Genomic DNA, 16,758 nt, shown 5'->3' with positions numbered 1-16,758 from the left:
GTCCTTTATACATCGTCATGGCCTTTAATGCCGACGGTGAATATAATCTTCATTGTTGGGCTACGCAGACTAGGGAAGCTTCCCTTATCTCTTAACCATGATCCTGACAATGCCCTTGCTCTCTTGCGGGTTGTTCATTTCTCCGTCTACCTACTTGCCAGTACACCTGATGCCCCGCGTCCTGAGCCTGATGGTACCTAACGTAACAGCCCGGAACCTCTATACTCGATTTTCCAGCCCAAGACTCAAACCACTCATCAACCCCCTACCCACAATCATTGCATTAACAAACATCGTCACCATCTGCTCGTCAATTCTGACAACAAACCGTTTTTGCGAACCCCAGTTTCACACCTAGGGTCACACAAGGCACCCATCACTAACAGTGCCCCTACCCGCCCAACCCGCCCAACCCATTCAATATACTCTCATGACCTCTTCTCATATCATTAAGTACGATACCCTCACTCCCATACCAGCATGGACATGCCGTTTTAGGCAGTAAGATGCGGACGATGCGGACTGTCTCATTCTCAGGTGCAAAGCTAAAAAGTTGGCGCTAGTTAGGCGTGGGGGGATGATGAAAAGGAACTGGGCGAATTTCTGAATACGCTGGCTTTAGCGCGAGACGCTGAGGCTGTTGTTCAGCACTTATCATAGAATACTGTAGAAGGCATTGACAAGGGTAAAGTGATCTTTTCTTAATGACAAGCTTTAGGTCTCAGAGGTGTGTAAATCGTTTTCCAAAACTCTCTTTAGTAGTATATCGGGGGCGTGGCTAGACGTTGGGAAGGTGCCCGCTCCCATCCTTGACAAGCACTATAGTAGTTGCAAACAATATGAGAAGATGGTCAAGTTGATCATGTGCTGTTCATTATCCAGTTACTTTACATATCCCGGTTCTAATCATGGTTCTAATCGTGGGAGTTCTTTCGTATAATCGTGCAAGACGTGTCCTCGCGCATGCACTTAAGCGCGAGAAAAGGGGACCGTCACAGAGAGCAAGAAACCCAGCCAGGACGGCACAACAACTAGCATATCAAGCTTAAGATTCGAAGACCATCAGTAGCGGGAATTCTCGGTACCATAAGAATCTGAATCCGAATCTGAGTCTAATCTATATCACGAACTGGACCAAAACGCCCGGAGGTGATCAGAGAATAGTGCCAAACCTACACCAACGAAAAGAGTAAGAATAGTAATCAGCAGCTGTCTCCACGTAAAAACAAACGAACGGGATCTGGAAGGTGATTGTAAGGAAGCAATTGATTGCGATAAACAGTCAGGGACAACATACCCGAAAGTCTGCTTGATGCTGCGCACGTAGTAGAGTTCCCAATTCTGCTTCGTGACGTCTTCCTGGCCGACAGGGACACCGGCCCATGATACACGCATTTGGGTGACGCCGTCAACATCGTTCTGGTCGAAGTTGATCTCGAGGGTACTGAAATGCCCTTCAGGCCACTGAGCCAAGCGCCACTTCTGGACCAGCAGTGTTGGCGACTCAAGCTTCACAAATTCTCCGGAGACATTGCCGTCGAAAATCGAATACTTGCCGCCGACCTTAGCACCATCCCACTGGCGAGGCTGCCCGCGGGTGAAGGCTGCGAGACGCTCGGGTTCTGTGAAAGTCTTGAACAGCTCCTCAGCCGTCGTGCGGAATTCGTCCGAAGCGGTCACCGTAGTGGTGTTGACGGAAACCTTGTTGGTAGTAGTTGTAGTGGCAGGTTTGGGAGCAGGGGCTTCTTGCTTCTTGGTCTGAGGGTACGATACGGCCGGCGTAAAGCCCTTGGACGGATTTTCACCGGGGGCATGCTGGATATCTTTTCCGTGTTCAGCTACCAAGGCCGGAGCGAGCTGGGCCAATTCTTTTCTGATCTGCGGAACAATCTTCGACCGCACAAGGTCCTTCACGGGCTGCTTGGAAGGAGAATCCGAGTAGATATCGATGTCAAACTGCACCCGGGTGTCTATCAGTGTGTGTCCAGAAGCAAATAGCTTGGGACACGTAGGGAACATACGACATACTCATCTTCCTCCGTGTCATGGGCCACCTCGGGGATGGTGATAGTACCACTCACAGCCTCTTCGTCCTTAGTCTTACCTATGATGGATCTTAGTGATTACTCGAGAAATAAAATTCAATTACAACTAAATGCGTACCTTCATACTCCAACTGCAGCTTGACGTCGAACAAAGTAATGACCTTGCCCTTTCGCTGGCTGACATCTACGTCGCCATCCATTGTCAGTACGTCGGACACCTTAGCGGTGACACCATCTTCCTCCGCCGAAACGGCACGAAGCTTCTCCTTCAGGTAAGTCTTGGCCCAGGCGGAGACATCCTTGTTAACCCAGTGCCAGTTGTTAGGATTGTGAAGAACCATGATGTCGGTGTGTAAATTATGTATATTTTAATCGCAAAAGAAACTTCTGCAGCGAAACACCCGACGAAATCAGGATGTGAATTGTCTTGAACGCTAGATAAGGGTTCTGCTAACGAGCGTCCGGATTAGCATCGGCTTTCTCAAAAATGGAAGAACAAAATGCTGAATCGAGGCATATAAGTGAATTCAGGATCTGGGTAGCGTTCCCGGATCAGGAAGCTAATCAGCAATGAAGGAAGATACGAATATCCCACTTCCTCTGACTGGTGCCAGCTAATTGTCTCATCATGAAAGTACGCGCGGGGCAGTGTTTGTATGCAGAAGAGATTTCAGGGCGACTTACAGTTCGACAGTAACGTCCAGTTGGAGGACACTGTAGTAGAGGTAGATCAATTCAAGCCCACAGACGGTAATAATAGGGAAGGCAGAGAAAATTACCGCCAGAGAGAGGACTGGGAGTTAAATAATGGGCTTTGAGCCAGGAGTTGGTGAAGTTAGACCGAAGATTCAAAAGGAAAGCTCTAGAAGAAAAGCGGTCACGTGTAATTAGTCACTGCCACTTATCTACATCTGGCTTAGCGGGTTGTTTACTTCAAGCCTCTCAGCCTCATCTTCTCTGCAACTAATTCTTCAGAAGTATATAGTCAAATGCTTGGCTGAAGAGTATCAATATTCTTTCATATATATGAGGCTCCTATCTTCCTGGCTTGTTTGTTTAGATAGCCCATGTCACCGCCATCAGATGACCGCAAATGTCCTTAGAAGCAGGATAATCCCACCTTGCCCACCACAGCCATAAGTCCTTCGGTATAGACACTCGTAGGGCAGGGTCTCTTGGAGTTCGTGAAGTACAAAAGAGATATAATTAAAGGCACGGGATGCAAACTTTCTTGACGGGATTGGCCATGTAAATGACTAAAACCCCAGGTCCGCTATTTAGCGTTGGTAGGCGATACAGTTATTCTATTCTTTGGACGTTGGTGAAGGGGCGCTCATCATGATGGCGATGAAAAGAGTGATGCGAGTGTAGACTTTCTGTCTCTGAGGGTCTGTATGCCGCATGAAGGCTCAACTGTCTATAGTGCTGAAATAACAGTCCTATTGCTGGCTTTGCCACTGTTCAATGCTTCTTTTCTACTACAGTCCAAGGCCAAAGAGAGCGTTGACTCCGTAGCTGTAGTAATTCGTCACTGCAGTAGTTATTGTCACAATCCAGGCCAATGAGGCAACAAGACCCGATACAGGTTGGCTGGCAGAGGGTCAAGTCAGGGGTAGACGCAAGAACAGAGAGACATTACTTATGATCGCCGTATCTTCTAATAGAGCGGCATCACTGATCTTAGAAATCTATACCCCTCCTAGTTTTCCAATGTCCCTGTTGGTGCTGAACAGGGCAATTCTAAATTATGGAGTACTACTTAATGACCCGATGTCGCTCCTCCAGGTGATAACTCCATGTCGTCTCGTCTTCTAACGTCGTAGTCTAACCTTCTGACATCTACGGTCTTAGATGCCGTAGTAAGAGTTGGCTTACTATGAAACTAGACCATGGCGCTGGCAGTACGCTGAGAACATGCCACTGCCATGTAGCTGCCATTTAGCTGCACACATGTGAAACTTTCTGAAATAACTTGATACTAACCTCAATCCAAACCGCTGATTAGAATGGACTAGAGACAGGGCTCTGTGGCTTATTACTAAACCCTTATAGCGGGACGACTACTTTTGGCTGGCAACAGTGCTATCGCCCAGCCGGTGACAGCACCACCTATTCCTGATACTATAGTGCTCTCTCTAGATTCATTGAAGGTATCCGCTATGGATAGTGGATGAACCAAATGTGAGCGCTTTACTGCCCATAAGGAAGCGGGATTCCGAATTTAGCAATCCCCCCTCCCTTCCTGCGACCTACATCGCCCTTTACAGCAGGGTACTTACCGCTCGCTGGCACGGCGCCTTTGCCTAACCGTCGTGCCGTATGCTCTCTTTACAGGTTTAGTCGCCATGAAGAGTGGGTGAATGAATGGTGAGGGCTTTGTTGCCTAGTAACTAAGCAGGACTCAACAGCTGTTTCCGTCAACACTTTCCTCTCCTCCTGTGGTGGCCCCTCTTCTTCGACCCTTCGCCTCCCTGTTTGTCAATTGCTTCCCTCACCACGTGAGTTGCATCCCTCCAGCTTCGATTGATACCCCCCATCTTCATCAATCAACACGCTACTGCGATGCCTCCACGAGCCCTGTTGATGCCGCCGGTTCGACACATCCAGTCACCGGAGCCCAGCCAGGCTCGAAAGAAACGGCCGGCCCAGAGGGTCCTGGATGTAAGTCCCCAGCGAGAACCATACCAGTCAGCTGCCACGCGCTGACCCGTGAGTAGGAGATGACTCGGCCTCGGGCATTCCGTGCCGTTTCCCTTGTCTGCGCTGTGCAAAGCAGAGCTGGGGTTTGGGCCCCAAGGGCAAGCCCATTGGACCCCTGCTTTGCGTCGGCCGCGCGCTGGGGGTAAATGCCTTCGTTGCACCGCCTGCACAAGACATGCGAACTAATCCCCGGACTTCAGAACGACCTTCGCGCCCACCATCACGCGCCTCTGTTGCCGCCGTCTGCGGAGATGGTGTGGCCGATTATGGACGGCACCAAGACCGACGACCGGCCCAAAGAGAGGACGGCTGTGGACGAACCACATGGCTTTGGCGGCTTTGGCAACCAGGATGATGCATATGGCCTGAATCCATTCCCTTGAAGGCGCTTCTTATCTTGATGAAATGTCCTCATTGTTTTGTGTTGGTTGTGATCTTCTGGGATGAGTGTAGCATAGCCATGGCCCCGGTCCTTATATGTATGTAAACCAAGTAATCTAAGCAACTTCCTCTGTCCGTCCCTGTCTATAAAAGCGTAGCGCTAGCCTGCGGACTGCCAACGCCTATGAAGCATACAGTTCCAGTAAGAAGTAGCCATGCAAAGCATGGTTGGAAGTTGTACTCAGACTTCTAGACCTATTTGGCATGGACAGACGTGAGACGAGGATATTGATAATTATCTATAGCAATTTATACCACCAAACAGTTTCATTTAATACCTCGTTAGGGACCCCGAGAACCCTGCAGTATCTCCGCAAACATTGACCGTACTTGCTCCTCGACACCACTGCCCCGCCAGGCCTCCTTATCCTCTTCGCTGGCCCTACCGTTCGCCAGACAGAACTCCAACGTCTTACTTCCCACTGTGATCGCAGCCATAGTCTCCGCGGGGTGCATTCTCAAGCCCTTGAGAATGCTCTGTAGATGAGCACCTGCTTGCCCACCTCCTCTCCCGCCATAAGTCACAATGCCAGTAGGCTTACCCTTCCACTCGTAGAACAAATGGTCAAGGGCGTTTTTCAAGGCCGCTGGAATACTCCAGTTGTATTGCGGCGTCACAAATATGAATGCGTCGTACTGTCGGATGACAGCTGACCAACGGCGTGTGTGTTCATGGACATAGTGCGGAGTAGGGTCGGACCCGGGCAGCTGGGACGGTATTGCGGGCTCGCTGAAGAGAGGGAGGTTTTGGTCAGCAAGGTCGATGAGCGAGAGACGGGGGCTGTCCGGCCGTGTGCTGAGCTCCTCTTTGAGTATCTCGTGGACGTATTCTGTGATGAAGGGGTTTAGCCTGGGGTCCCGCGTGCTGCAAGTTACTAGGGCGATATTCATTGGCGTCGTTATAGGACGTTACTTGATGGGTTGCTTGATAGAGAGTTATCGAGACCAGGACAGGACGTAGCATGCTATTTATAGTTTAATTGGCGTTAAGTAGGCAATAGTAAGCTGGTGATTTGGCGATATGACTCATTGGATGATGAGCTTATCAATCAACCGGTTAAATCGGAGTATAAGATCTGATTGTAGTCGGTGCACCGTACTAGAAGCCGAGATGCCGAACTTGGGTCTACTAGGACTAACATGTCGATGCCGTGGCCGTACCATTCATCCTGGAATACGGCTCGATTTGCTCACTGGGTCTTAATCTGAAGATACGAGTCGTCCACTAGCTGCTCGATCAGCTCACGGTCCCCTCAGCGCCTACCTCCTTTCTTCTAACATGTAGCCATCTACCCTGCTTCTAGGCCGTTTGTCACTCTGTTGACCCATCTCAACCATACGAGCAGGCCGTATTTCCCGAATGGACAGCCGACTGCTGTCCTGTTCTTGATCAGATGAGAGTCTCGTTGAGGCATACAAGAATTCCACAAGATATCGCATAAGAACTGAAAGTCTTCACTACCATGCATTCGTCATTGCGAACGGCTTATGCATACTCAGAGTTGAGGTACCTCGTCTTGACCGAATGGCAGACGGGGGGCTGCTCTCTCTCTTTGCAGTATAGTCGGGCGTCGAAGACCGAGCCATACTTCAAACGTTTGCACTGCTCCACTGATACTGCGAGTTTGCGCCAGTCTTACCTGAGCTTAGACAGACTCCTCACGACCCGGGCGCAGAAGACGAGTGGTCGCCCCCTCAATGCCGCAATGATTTACACGGTTGTCCATGTAGAAGGACGTTGGGCAGAGCGAAGCTTGAGACATCGAAAATCAGGTATAGACGTTTCCTAATGCGCTCGTAGCATCTCGGTGCAGGCGGGAGAACCTTTACGAGGACTTTACGAGAAATAAAAAGGTTGAAATGCTCTGTAAATAGCTCGCTGAGGAGAACGAGGAGTGAGATTATTTCTACATGTATACAAGACTAGATTGTGGTCCCTGTGTGGGATGGATCATCATCAGCATCTCTCTGCGGGCTTGCTGCAATGCTCAATTTACTGGCGTTTGCTGCCTTTCCGCTATGGGATAAAGTAGTCAAGATAGGTCTCAGGAGTAACTGTGATTGCGGTTGCTTGCCGCAAACACCTGATATCTTTGTACAACGCAATCTATCTACTCTACTATCAGCCTCCCTTCCTCCGCCTTCCAACACCACCAAGCAACCGCAATACTCCCCTTGAGCACCACAGCCGTCCACAGCGCCCCCATCAATCCAACTTCACTCTTCGCCCACAGCCCGCCTAACAGAATCCCCAGCATCAAACCACCCACGGCCCCGAGCCGCCTCAACTCATCCGCCCTCTTCCCGCGCCCCGCTCCCCCCAAGTACGAAAACAGATCACAATAAACACTGGTCAGCACCACGCTCGTCAACCCACTAAACCCAACAACCCGACTCGTAACCGCCTGACCCGCACTCTGAAACGCAACCAGAGCCAGCGGCACACCATTCCACCAGCCTAGTCTATCCGTCTTATCCTGTGGTTGTGTGTTGAAACTAACAATCCCAGCTGCAACAGCAACACAGCCCATTTGCAGTACGAAACTAAGCATCAAAGCACCCCTTTCCCTTGAACTGCGGAATACCCGCGCCAAGGCCGCGAAAAATAGACTGCCAATGCAGAAATTGGATATCGAAATGAGTGCTTTCAGCCACCGCTGGCTCTTCCCGCTCTCGTCTAGTCCGGACAGTCCCAGTCCCAGGTACACGGTGTTGCCGGTTTGCATGCTCACAAAGGAGCCCCAAATAAACACCGCGGAGCTGTCAAGTAGACCGGTTATCATGTAGCAGACGAGGAGGACGAGGTCTGTGCCGTGGGGGGTGATTTCGGTCGCGAGATGGCGTTTAAGGCGTTGAAGATAAGAGGATTTTCTGGGGTTGAAAGTGCCCCTGGTTCCGGGATTGGGGTTGAGGAGGGGAGATGTTTCTTCTGTAGGGAAAGTGTGCGGCATTGTGTTCTTAAAGTACACGAATATATAGATAATTGCAGTGAAGAAAAGAATGAAGTTATTTGAATTGTGGAGTACGGGGTATAGTACCTGGATCTTGGCGCATGACGTAATGTTGTGTAGGGCTGGGGCCGCTCACTCCCTGCTTGTAGGCGAGATCGCTAGTATACGGAGTAGTGCTGCTAGAAAATGGATGTACAAGCCGACACTGCTCAGGTTGTAGGGGTTTTGGTTCTAAAGTATGTTACATGGCGCTTGTAGAGGTTCGGTCTTGCCTACGGGAGTACGTACCGACAGCCCTAGAGAGCTGTGCCACTCCTTGCTGATCTGGTACCACCGCGTCAGCCCCAGCTTATTTTCAGGCACATATCTAACTAGATCTGCAAATGCCTGTCTTGAGAGCATATCCAGTAACTGCCTTACAGGTATTGGGCGCATACCCTTGGTAATACTCCCGACCACGAAACATGCATCTCCTAGCCTCTTCACCATGACCGCCATGTAAGGATCTTTCTTTCCCAGTTCTCATGACAAGACTAATATGGCAGAGGGAGATTATAGTCTGGATATGATTATGGCGCACATGTGCTTACGGCCTCTAAAGACCTATGTAGACAGGAACCCGGTGGGCCCCTTTGAAGAGGACTCCTAAGCGAAGACTCAAAAGCCTGCTGCCATTTTGATGAGGGGACCACTCGAACTGACTCTTAACTCTTGCACATTTATAGCTATATTAATGAGAAGCAAAAATACACTAAATAAAAACTTTGCTACGGAGCCTTCGGGCATGGTCGGCGTTATGCTTCATGACTATACTCAGCGGGTCAGCCATATAAAGAAACCCCGAAATCCGAGATCAACTGCACTCAAATATGAAAGCTCACAAGAGAACTTATACGAGAAAATACAGCATCAACGTTCATGAAAACGGCTCCAAACATTGTGAATACCAGTGGATACCATTAAGATATAGATCAAAAGAATTTTCCAGATATGACCGCCCGAATTAGCAGCGACATGGGCGACATTACAACTAAGAACGGCAGTCACTGTGACGAGACTATGGACTTAGCGAATGTTTGTGGTCTGTACACTGGAAACAATCTCCGGCTCTTTCCTGAGGACCTCACAGTTTACTTGTTGCAAGTGTGATCAAAACTTATGCAAGTTCGAACCCTAACTGGAACTGTTTACCTCGAACATCCCCGCGACTTGAGATGCAATCTACTGTAAATATGAGAGATACTGCTTTATTCTGTTTACACTACAGCACTATAGCCGGGTTTTAGGAGAGAAACTCACTGTAGTTCCCGTAACCGGCTCTCTGCATAGCCTCAATCCGCAATGCGGATCCCCATCCTCTTTGGCTTCATGTATGACGATCTATGCTTGCGTTTCTCCACGGTCCCCGGGGCAAGTATGCCCGATCCATGCGAGTACTTGTCTCCCATTCTGTTTATCGATTCGATATCCAGTCGCCGCAGTCCGGCCGGCAGTCTTAGTATTCCGAGGTCCTATTCACGTGCCCCACAACTGTAATCCCAAATACAGATCGCTGTACAGATATACCTCAGTTGGTTCTTTCTTGACGATAACCCTTAACTCCACAAGCTTCCTGCTTTGACTAGGCGCCCTAGCAGTACATCGTTTCCCTGACCTCACATTTCCTGTTTGAGGTGAGGCTTACCGTGCTTATTCAGATGACGCCCGTCCCCACGTGACGCACGATTTTTGTATACACCGACTTTTGAAGCAACGATTTATTTAAAATGCCAGTATCTCACCCAATATAGCCACAATGGAGCTCGCATTGGCATAACTAGAGTCCTTGGAGCCTGGAACGTTGTCTAGAAGGGACCAAGGTGTCCAGAGCTCCAAAAAGCAGCAATATAAAACATGCAGTTTTTCAACGCTTAACAGACAAAGGAGCTTATAAACTACATCTATAAAAAGGCCAAAAGAGGCTTATTTTGTTCTATTGAGATGGTCAAGAATTTCGCTGAAGAGATTGCTGGAAAAAAGGCAGGAAAAAACTGGGTTTCGCGCTGGCTAGAGAAGCACGATGACAAGCTTGTGAGCGCCTATACAACTGGCATTGATTCGTCGCGCAAGAAGGCTGATTCTGCCTTCAAGTACTCGCTATATTTCAATGCATTAAAGCAGAAGATGGAAGAATATGATGTCCAGCCAGAGGATACCTACAACATGGATGAGAAAGGTTTCCTTATTGGGATCCTCTCTAAATGCAAAAGGACCTTCTCCCAAGGAGTCCTATATGGCTGAGGGGCCAACCAGCGTCTTCAGGATGGAAGCCGTGAATGGAGAACTACTATTGCTTGTATTTGCGCAGATGGAACCTCACTATCCTTTGGCCTAGTATATCAATCTGCTGCAAACAAACTACAAGATACCTGGCTTCAAGACTTCCAGTATGAGACCCACAGCTGCTTCTTTACCTCTTCAGCTTCTGGATGGACCAATGATGAGATAGGACTGGCATGGCTTCTAGATATCTTTGACAGGGAGACTAAGGCAAAGGCAAGGAGGCGTTGGAGGCTCTTATTTCTAGATGGCCATGGCTCGCATGTTACCATGAAGTTTCTCGATTACTGTGAAGCAAATAAGATCCTCCTGGCTACATACCCTCGTCATTCAACACATACATTGTAGCCTATTGACGTTGGAATCTTTTCGCCTCTGTCTAAGGTCTATAGTGACGAATTAGAAGCATTTCTGCATGCTTCTCAAGGCCTCAGCGCTATTACAAAACGAGACTTCTTCGAGCTGTTCTGGAAGGCCTGGAACAAGGCTGTATCTCCGACTAATATCAAGAACTCATGGAGAGCAACTGGATTGGTGCCCTGGAATCCTGAGGTCATCCTGGTTCGTTTTCGGCAGGATACAGCACAACGGCCTTCCTCTAGCGAGTCTTCACGATCTATACTACAAGCAGAGGACTGGAGAAATATCGAGAGGCTTCTTAAAAAGGTGGAAATGGATTTGAATGACGAAAATACCAAGAAGTTAAGCCTGACGATGCATCACCTCTCCACAGAGAAAATATCCTGCTTAGGGCACGCTGTGAAGGCCTCGAGGAGGCGTTATTTAATGAAAAGAAGAGATGGCAGGCGTGGAAAGCCACTTATATTTTAGTTGCGGGCACCAGAGGCAGGAAATGCAGATTTTTATTCTCCTAGGAAGGTCCAGCAAGCGCGCGACCTCCAGAAAGAAAAAGATGAGGCTATACAGCAAGCAAAAGCAGCAAAAAAAGAGGCCAAACTTTATCGGCAGCAGGAGAAGGAAGAGAAGCAGCGAATTACTGAGAAGAGAAGAGAAATGAAGGCTCTAGAACGGCAAATTCGATTGCAAGAAGCAGAGAAGAAGAAGCTTGAAAAGGAGGAAAAGAAAGAGGAGGCTCGTTTAGTCAAGGAGGCTGAGATACAGCTTTAAAATGACATCAAAACTGCTAAACAGAGCAAGTCTAAGCTTCCCAACAACTCCAAAGGCTCCGAAGAAGCAAAAACCATCACGCCCAGCACCTGAAGCTATCCCAGAGACCTCTACCACTGTCAATCGCCGAGGACGGCAGATCCGGCTCCCGCACCGCTTTCGCAACTCTTGAAAGACCTTATAGCTTCATCAGAGTGTCTAGTATTATTTGATAAAATATCTTAGTATAATATCGTCTGTATGCGCTTCAAAAACTTCATTTTCTCTACTTGCGGTAGTAGTCAAAAACGTGCGTCACGTGGGGATAGGCGTCATCTGATTAAGCACGGTAACGGCCGCGCGACGGGCCGTGATGCTCCACTTCTCCAATTCGCGATATCGGACCAAGGGACCTCTGGGTTGAAGAACTGCAAAATCGCAGCAAGTAGATAGGAGTCATTCAGACTTTAGAAAATAAGTCTAGGTCTTTTCGATGCCAGAGCTCCAAAAAGCGTGGTGTTCAGGGACTTCTTATGATAGATCACGGTGTGGTAGAGACACAAATCGTAATCGGCACGGAAAGCGGGAAACGACGTTGCATTTGATCATCGAAGGATTCGAGTTTTGGATTAGTGTGGCACTGGAAGGTCTTCCTGAAGAGGCAAGTGCAAGTCGAAGATTCGGTTAGGTTGTGTTTGAGAGATATATTTCTACCGTATCTGGCCTGGGATTATGGTATTAGCGATCATCTGACACCGGTTCACATCTTCCCCTAGAGATCGAAACATAAATCCTGCCTAGCTGCTTTTATAAGTAGATTTAGCTTGAATTTTTTTATCTGAACATGGATCTCCACTCTCTCACTCAGCCTCGGAGCTTAGGACCAATAAATAGTATGGCTAGACACAGCCTGATTATTCCTCCTCTCACCCATCTTCCTTTTTTGCTACGGCCACCATGTTGGGACTTTCCACGGGACTCGCCGTCCTAACGAGCTTCCTCTCCCCTTTCCCCATCAATGGCGACTGCTCCTGTCGCTGCATGCCAGGCGACGCCTGCTGGCCTGACCGCGCCACATGGGCACGCTTCAACCAGTCCATTGACGGTCGATTGATCGCAACCGTGCCGTTGGGGACGCCCTGCCACGGCTCTGCCTACAACGATGCCGTATGCGATGCTCTCCGCGCAGATTGGACACTCCCAGAGCTCCAGTGAGACGTCCAGACACAGTAAATTGTTTCATAAGGATCTAATATGCTCAGCTATGGAACCTCTTCCTCGATCATGGCTCCGTTCTTTGCCAACGGTTCTTGCGACCCCTTTCACCCTGTTGATAAGCCTTGCACACTGGACAACTATATCGTTTACGCAGTCAATGTCAGCAAGCCCGAACATGTCTCTAAGGCGATTCAGTTCACAACGAAATACAACATTCGCACTGTAATTCGAAACACTGGCCATGACTACAATGGCAAGTCGACCGGTGCCGGGGCCCTAGGTATCTGGACGCACCACCTGAAAGATATCGAGATCAAGGACTGGAAAGACTCGCATTACAAAGGAAAGGCGACCAAGCTAGGAGCCGGTGTGCAAGGTCATGAAGCATATGAAGCAGCCGATGCCCAGGGCCTGGAGGTTGTAGGTGGTGAGTGTCCAACGGTTGGTATTGCCGGCGGATATACACAAGGAGGAGGGCATTCGGCGTTGGCTTCTGTGCATGGCCTGGCCGCCGACCAAGTGCTCCAATGGGAGGTGATTGATGGAAAGGGCAGATTTATCACTGCCACAAGAGATAATGAGCACTCCGATCTTTTCTGGGCGCTGAGTGGAGGAGGCGGTGGCACGTATGGCGTAGTCTGGTCAATGACGTCCATGGCACATCCAGGCACACCTGTTTCCGGACTGAACTTGACATTCACGAATGCAGGCATATCACAGGATACATTCTACGATGCCGTTGGTCTTTATCATGCCACGCTTCCATCTCTAGTCGACGCAGGGACCATGAGTATCTGGTATTTCACCAACACTAGTTTCTCTCTCACACCTTTGACTGGGCCCAATATTCCCGTCGCCAAACTGAAACAGCTGCTGCAACCATTCACCGACGGCCTCACTAATCTCGGCATCACCTACAACCTCTATGCGGAACAGTTTCCCAGCTATCTGGCCCAGTTCAACGGAATGCAGGCTGCCATCGAGGTCGGCATCGCCCAGTACGGAGGTTGGCTGATTCCACGGTCCGTGGTCATCGAGAACAACGCAGCCCTCACTGACCGCTATCGCCACATCACCGAGTCCGGAGCCACTTTCATTGGCGTCGGCCTCAACGTCTCCAAGGCAGTCTCCGGAGACGTCCACAACGCGGTCCTCCCTGCCTGGCGAGACGCCTTGATTGACACAACCCTTACGACACCGTGGGAGTGGAACGCCGAGGAGGAGATGCTCGCTCAGCAGCGCAAGATGACCGAGGACTATATTCCGACATTGATGGCGCTGGCACCGAATTCCGGGGCGTACATGAACGAGGGCGACTTCCGCCAGTCGAACTGGAAGGAAGCATTCTATGGATCAAATTACAATGCCCTGCGGAAAGTCAAGGCCAAATACGACCCGAATGATGTTTTTTATGCCTCTAAGGCGGTTGGCTCGGATGAGTGGACTATAAGCGGCAGTGGGCGGTTGTGCAGAGCGTGACCACACCCCAGGGCCCTGTGTGAAAGGACAAGGATAGAGTAACCAGGCAGGAAATATACAGAATAAAGAAGAAATTTCCATCTATTTAGTCTTCTCATAATGTAGTGGCTTGCAACTCTTGAGCTGAAACTGTTTCTGACGGCTTGAACAAGTCCCGAAAATCTTCAATGAGTATCCAGTGGAATACCTCATGAGCAAATTATACACGCCAGTATTCTACTGCAATGCCCAATATTCATTGCGTCACTGAATTGAATGGGAACTATGCCAATCCCCAGTACCAGTCGAATTGGGACACCGTAGGAATAAGCTTCTTCGACTCCAAGATTACAGATTCACCTTTGACAAGCATTTGACTATCATGTAAAGATCAAGATAAATTCAGGCCTGCAATTAGCAAAGTATGTTATCACTTAATAAGGAATGAGCAGGAGAAGAATTATTATCATAGTTGGATGCGAGATCCAGGACCTATTCAATGCCAGTAAATCACGTGAACATGTATGTAGCATTAGGGCTATGCTTAATAATTGTTTAGTAAGCAGCCCAAGTTCAGCTGGATAACTTGGCGGCCGCTCAACTAGCTTTATTAGGCGCAATCTCAGATAAGCATCCATCACTTCGCACAAATTTATGGTCTCGCTCGCTCAGCTTCATCAACTCTGAAACTCATTTCCCAGTCCAGGAAAAATAATAAGGCTGTTTCGAATCTCTGTTTAGCAGTGTCATCAGGAAAGACACTCAGACGGCTGTAAATTTGCGCCATTCTTGCCTATTCTAGATTATCCAGACTATGGCCTCCAATCAGCCCGACGGAAGTGAAGAAGTAGGCTGCGCTAGGCCTGCTCAAGTGGATGCGAACATAAACCCTTCCACATCACTGGACTATTGGAATAGTGTTCCTGCCAATGCCAACAGCATGCTCGGAATGCTGGGTCCTTACCCCTGGTACTCGCGCATTGATCTTCGAGGCTCCAAGTCCTTCCTTGCCAAACTCCGACGCCTGGTGCCCGGTTGCCCGATTGAAGGGAAGCTCAACCGAGGCGTGGATTGTGGCGCGGGGGTTGGCCGTGTCACAGAAGGGTTCCTTAGCCATGTCTGCAACGTGGTTGATGCTGTTGAACCAGTGGGCAAATTTACGCAAGTTCTCAATGAAAGCGCGCTCAAGAAGGCAGGTGTCATTGGAGACGTCTACACAATGGGCCTAGAGGCCTGGAGCCCGCCCCCACGGTATTATGACTTGATATGGATCCAGTTCTGTATAGGACATTTGAATGATCAACAGCTGGAGGAATTGATCAAGCGGTGTTGCGCAGCCCTGACGGAGGGTACGGGGATCTTGGTTTTGAAGGAGAACATCTCGACGGACCCCGGGAATAATGATATGTTTGACGAAGAGGATAGCAGCGTGACGAGGACGAACGACAAGTTCAGGTCTATTTTCAACAATGCAGGGATGAGGGTCATTCTATCTGACCTGCAAACTGGGTTCCCGAAGAACTTCAAGCTTCTGCCAGTACGGTTCTATGCGCTGCAGCCAAAAAATCCCAAGGCTTAATTACTCCCTTAATACAAACCAGAGCCTTGTGGGATACTGTGCTCGATGATTGACTGAACGGGCAAGGTCTGTACAATAGCAAAGTCTGGGAGATGCCGGGCATGACAGTACGCCAAAGAAAGCCTTGGCTACCAAAATGTTGCCCAAGCATCGTAACTGGCAAGCGCTATCGCACCTGACGCAGCAATAGACGCTTGCCCGCATCCTCATCACCTCCCCGCCCATTCGCATGCAAGACTGTCGCCGAATCTAGAGGGAAGGAGGGACCACTTGTTTAAAGTATGGCGAGAGTGTAAATTTGAATATATGAGAGAGCAAGTTAAGAATACGGTCAATGTCAGGTTAACCCTGTGGTGCGGACGCTAATGAGGTCGTTTCTGTGGATCGCGAAGTCCAGTTTAGACTATGTCTCCTGCGGGGGTATTGTATGTCGCTCATTGCTTGATCTGGTCATTCTTGGTGCTCGTCGTCTTCCATGGAAGGAGACGAGGGCTAAGACATTCATCATTAGGACTATGCAGATTCTCGACCTTTTCTCGACCTTGGCTTGTGACGGGCGTCCGTTCCAAGAGTGATGAAGTTGTTGTAATGCGAGGCCAGACAAAGGAGATTCTTGAAGAAACCAAAATGGACATGCAGACTATTTGGGTAACTAATGAGCTCTCCGACACACTGATACTAGCGTGCGTAGAGGATTAGATGAATCAGGGCAAGAGCTCACCGTTGGCTAATCAATTGGAGCCTGGAGGCAAAGCATGTGAACGGGCGGTAGCGTATAACGTGGGATATGTACAGTAACCCTCACTGTCTATTGTGTAGCGCACTAGGCAAGCGTGGGTTACCTATATACCTGGATTGAGGACGTCTACAAACTGGCCCTAAAACCCGTAAGTGTAATTCCGGCGTCAACGCGGAGCTCCCAGGGTCCAGGACCTGACGC

The 16,758-nt window shown here is 49.2% G+C and overlaps 5 protein-coding genes across 5 annotated transcripts; 2 read left to right on the top strand and 3 right to left on the bottom strand.

Moving 5' to 3' along the window:
* Nucleotides 1-784: 784 nt before the first annotated feature.
* Nucleotides 785-2,861, bottom strand: BDW70DRAFT_132583 (AHA1 family protein). Its single transcript, XM_073736189.1, has 5 exons — nucleotides 2,730-2,861; nucleotides 2,164-2,492; nucleotides 2,022-2,104; nucleotides 1,298-1,956; nucleotides 785-1,172 (listed from the first exon to the last, which is right to left on the bottom strand). Exons 2-5 carry the CDS (start codon nucleotides 2,384-2,386, stop codon nucleotides 1,154-1,156), a joined length of 984 nt encoding a protein of 327 aa, XP_073597781.1. The 5' UTR covers nucleotides 2,387-2,492; nucleotides 2,730-2,861; the 3' UTR covers nucleotides 785-1,153.
* A 2,411-nt stretch (nucleotides 2,862-5,272) lies between these two features.
* BDW70DRAFT_132582 (flavin-dependent quinone reductase) lies at nucleotides 5,273-6,111 on the bottom strand. Its single transcript, XM_073736188.1, has one exon. It carries the CDS (start codon nucleotides 6,075-6,077, stop codon nucleotides 5,469-5,471), a length of 609 nt encoding a protein of 202 aa, XP_073597780.1. The 5' UTR covers nucleotides 6,078-6,111; the 3' UTR covers nucleotides 5,273-5,468.
* A 1,186-nt stretch (nucleotides 6,112-7,297) lies between these two features.
* On the bottom strand, nucleotides 7,298-8,147 carry BDW70DRAFT_166406 (YoaK family protein; the record flags this gene model as incomplete). The annotated part of the gene is made up of 1 exon (XM_073741982.1): nucleotides 7,298-8,147. Exon 1 carries the CDS (start codon nucleotides 8,135-8,137, stop codon nucleotides 7,298-7,300), a length of 840 nt encoding a protein of 279 aa, XP_073597779.1. The 5' UTR covers nucleotides 8,138-8,147.
* A 4,208-nt stretch (nucleotides 8,148-12,355) lies between these two features.
* On the top strand, nucleotides 12,356-14,304 carry BDW70DRAFT_132579 (FAD-dependent oxidoreductase). Its single transcript, XM_073736187.1, has 2 exons — nucleotides 12,356-12,774; nucleotides 12,826-14,304. Exons 1-2 carry the CDS (start codon nucleotides 12,521-12,523, stop codon nucleotides 14,258-14,260), a joined length of 1,689 nt encoding a protein of 562 aa, XP_073597778.1. The 5' UTR covers nucleotides 12,356-12,520; the 3' UTR covers nucleotides 14,261-14,304.
* Nucleotides 14,305-14,873: 569 nt separating this feature from the next.
* On the top strand, nucleotides 14,874-16,473 carry BDW70DRAFT_132578 (N-terminal protein methyltransferase). Its single transcript, XM_073736186.1, has one exon. The coding sequence runs from the start codon at nucleotides 15,054-15,056 to the stop codon at nucleotides 15,816-15,818; it is 765 nt and encodes a 254-aa protein (XP_073597777.1). The 5' UTR covers nucleotides 14,874-15,053; the 3' UTR covers nucleotides 15,819-16,473.
* Nucleotides 16,474-16,758: the final 285 nt, after the last annotated feature.

The sequence above is a fragment of the Aspergillus foveolatus genome, assembly GCF_047715535.1.
Source record: "Aspergillus foveolatus strain CBS 279.81 unplaced genomic scaffold BDW70scaffold_13, whole genome shotgun sequence".
Classification (NCBI taxonomy): Eukaryota; Fungi; Ascomycota; class Eurotiomycetes; order Eurotiales; family Aspergillaceae; genus Aspergillus; species Aspergillus foveolatus.
This window is presented reverse-complemented; position numbering and strand designations above follow the sequence as displayed.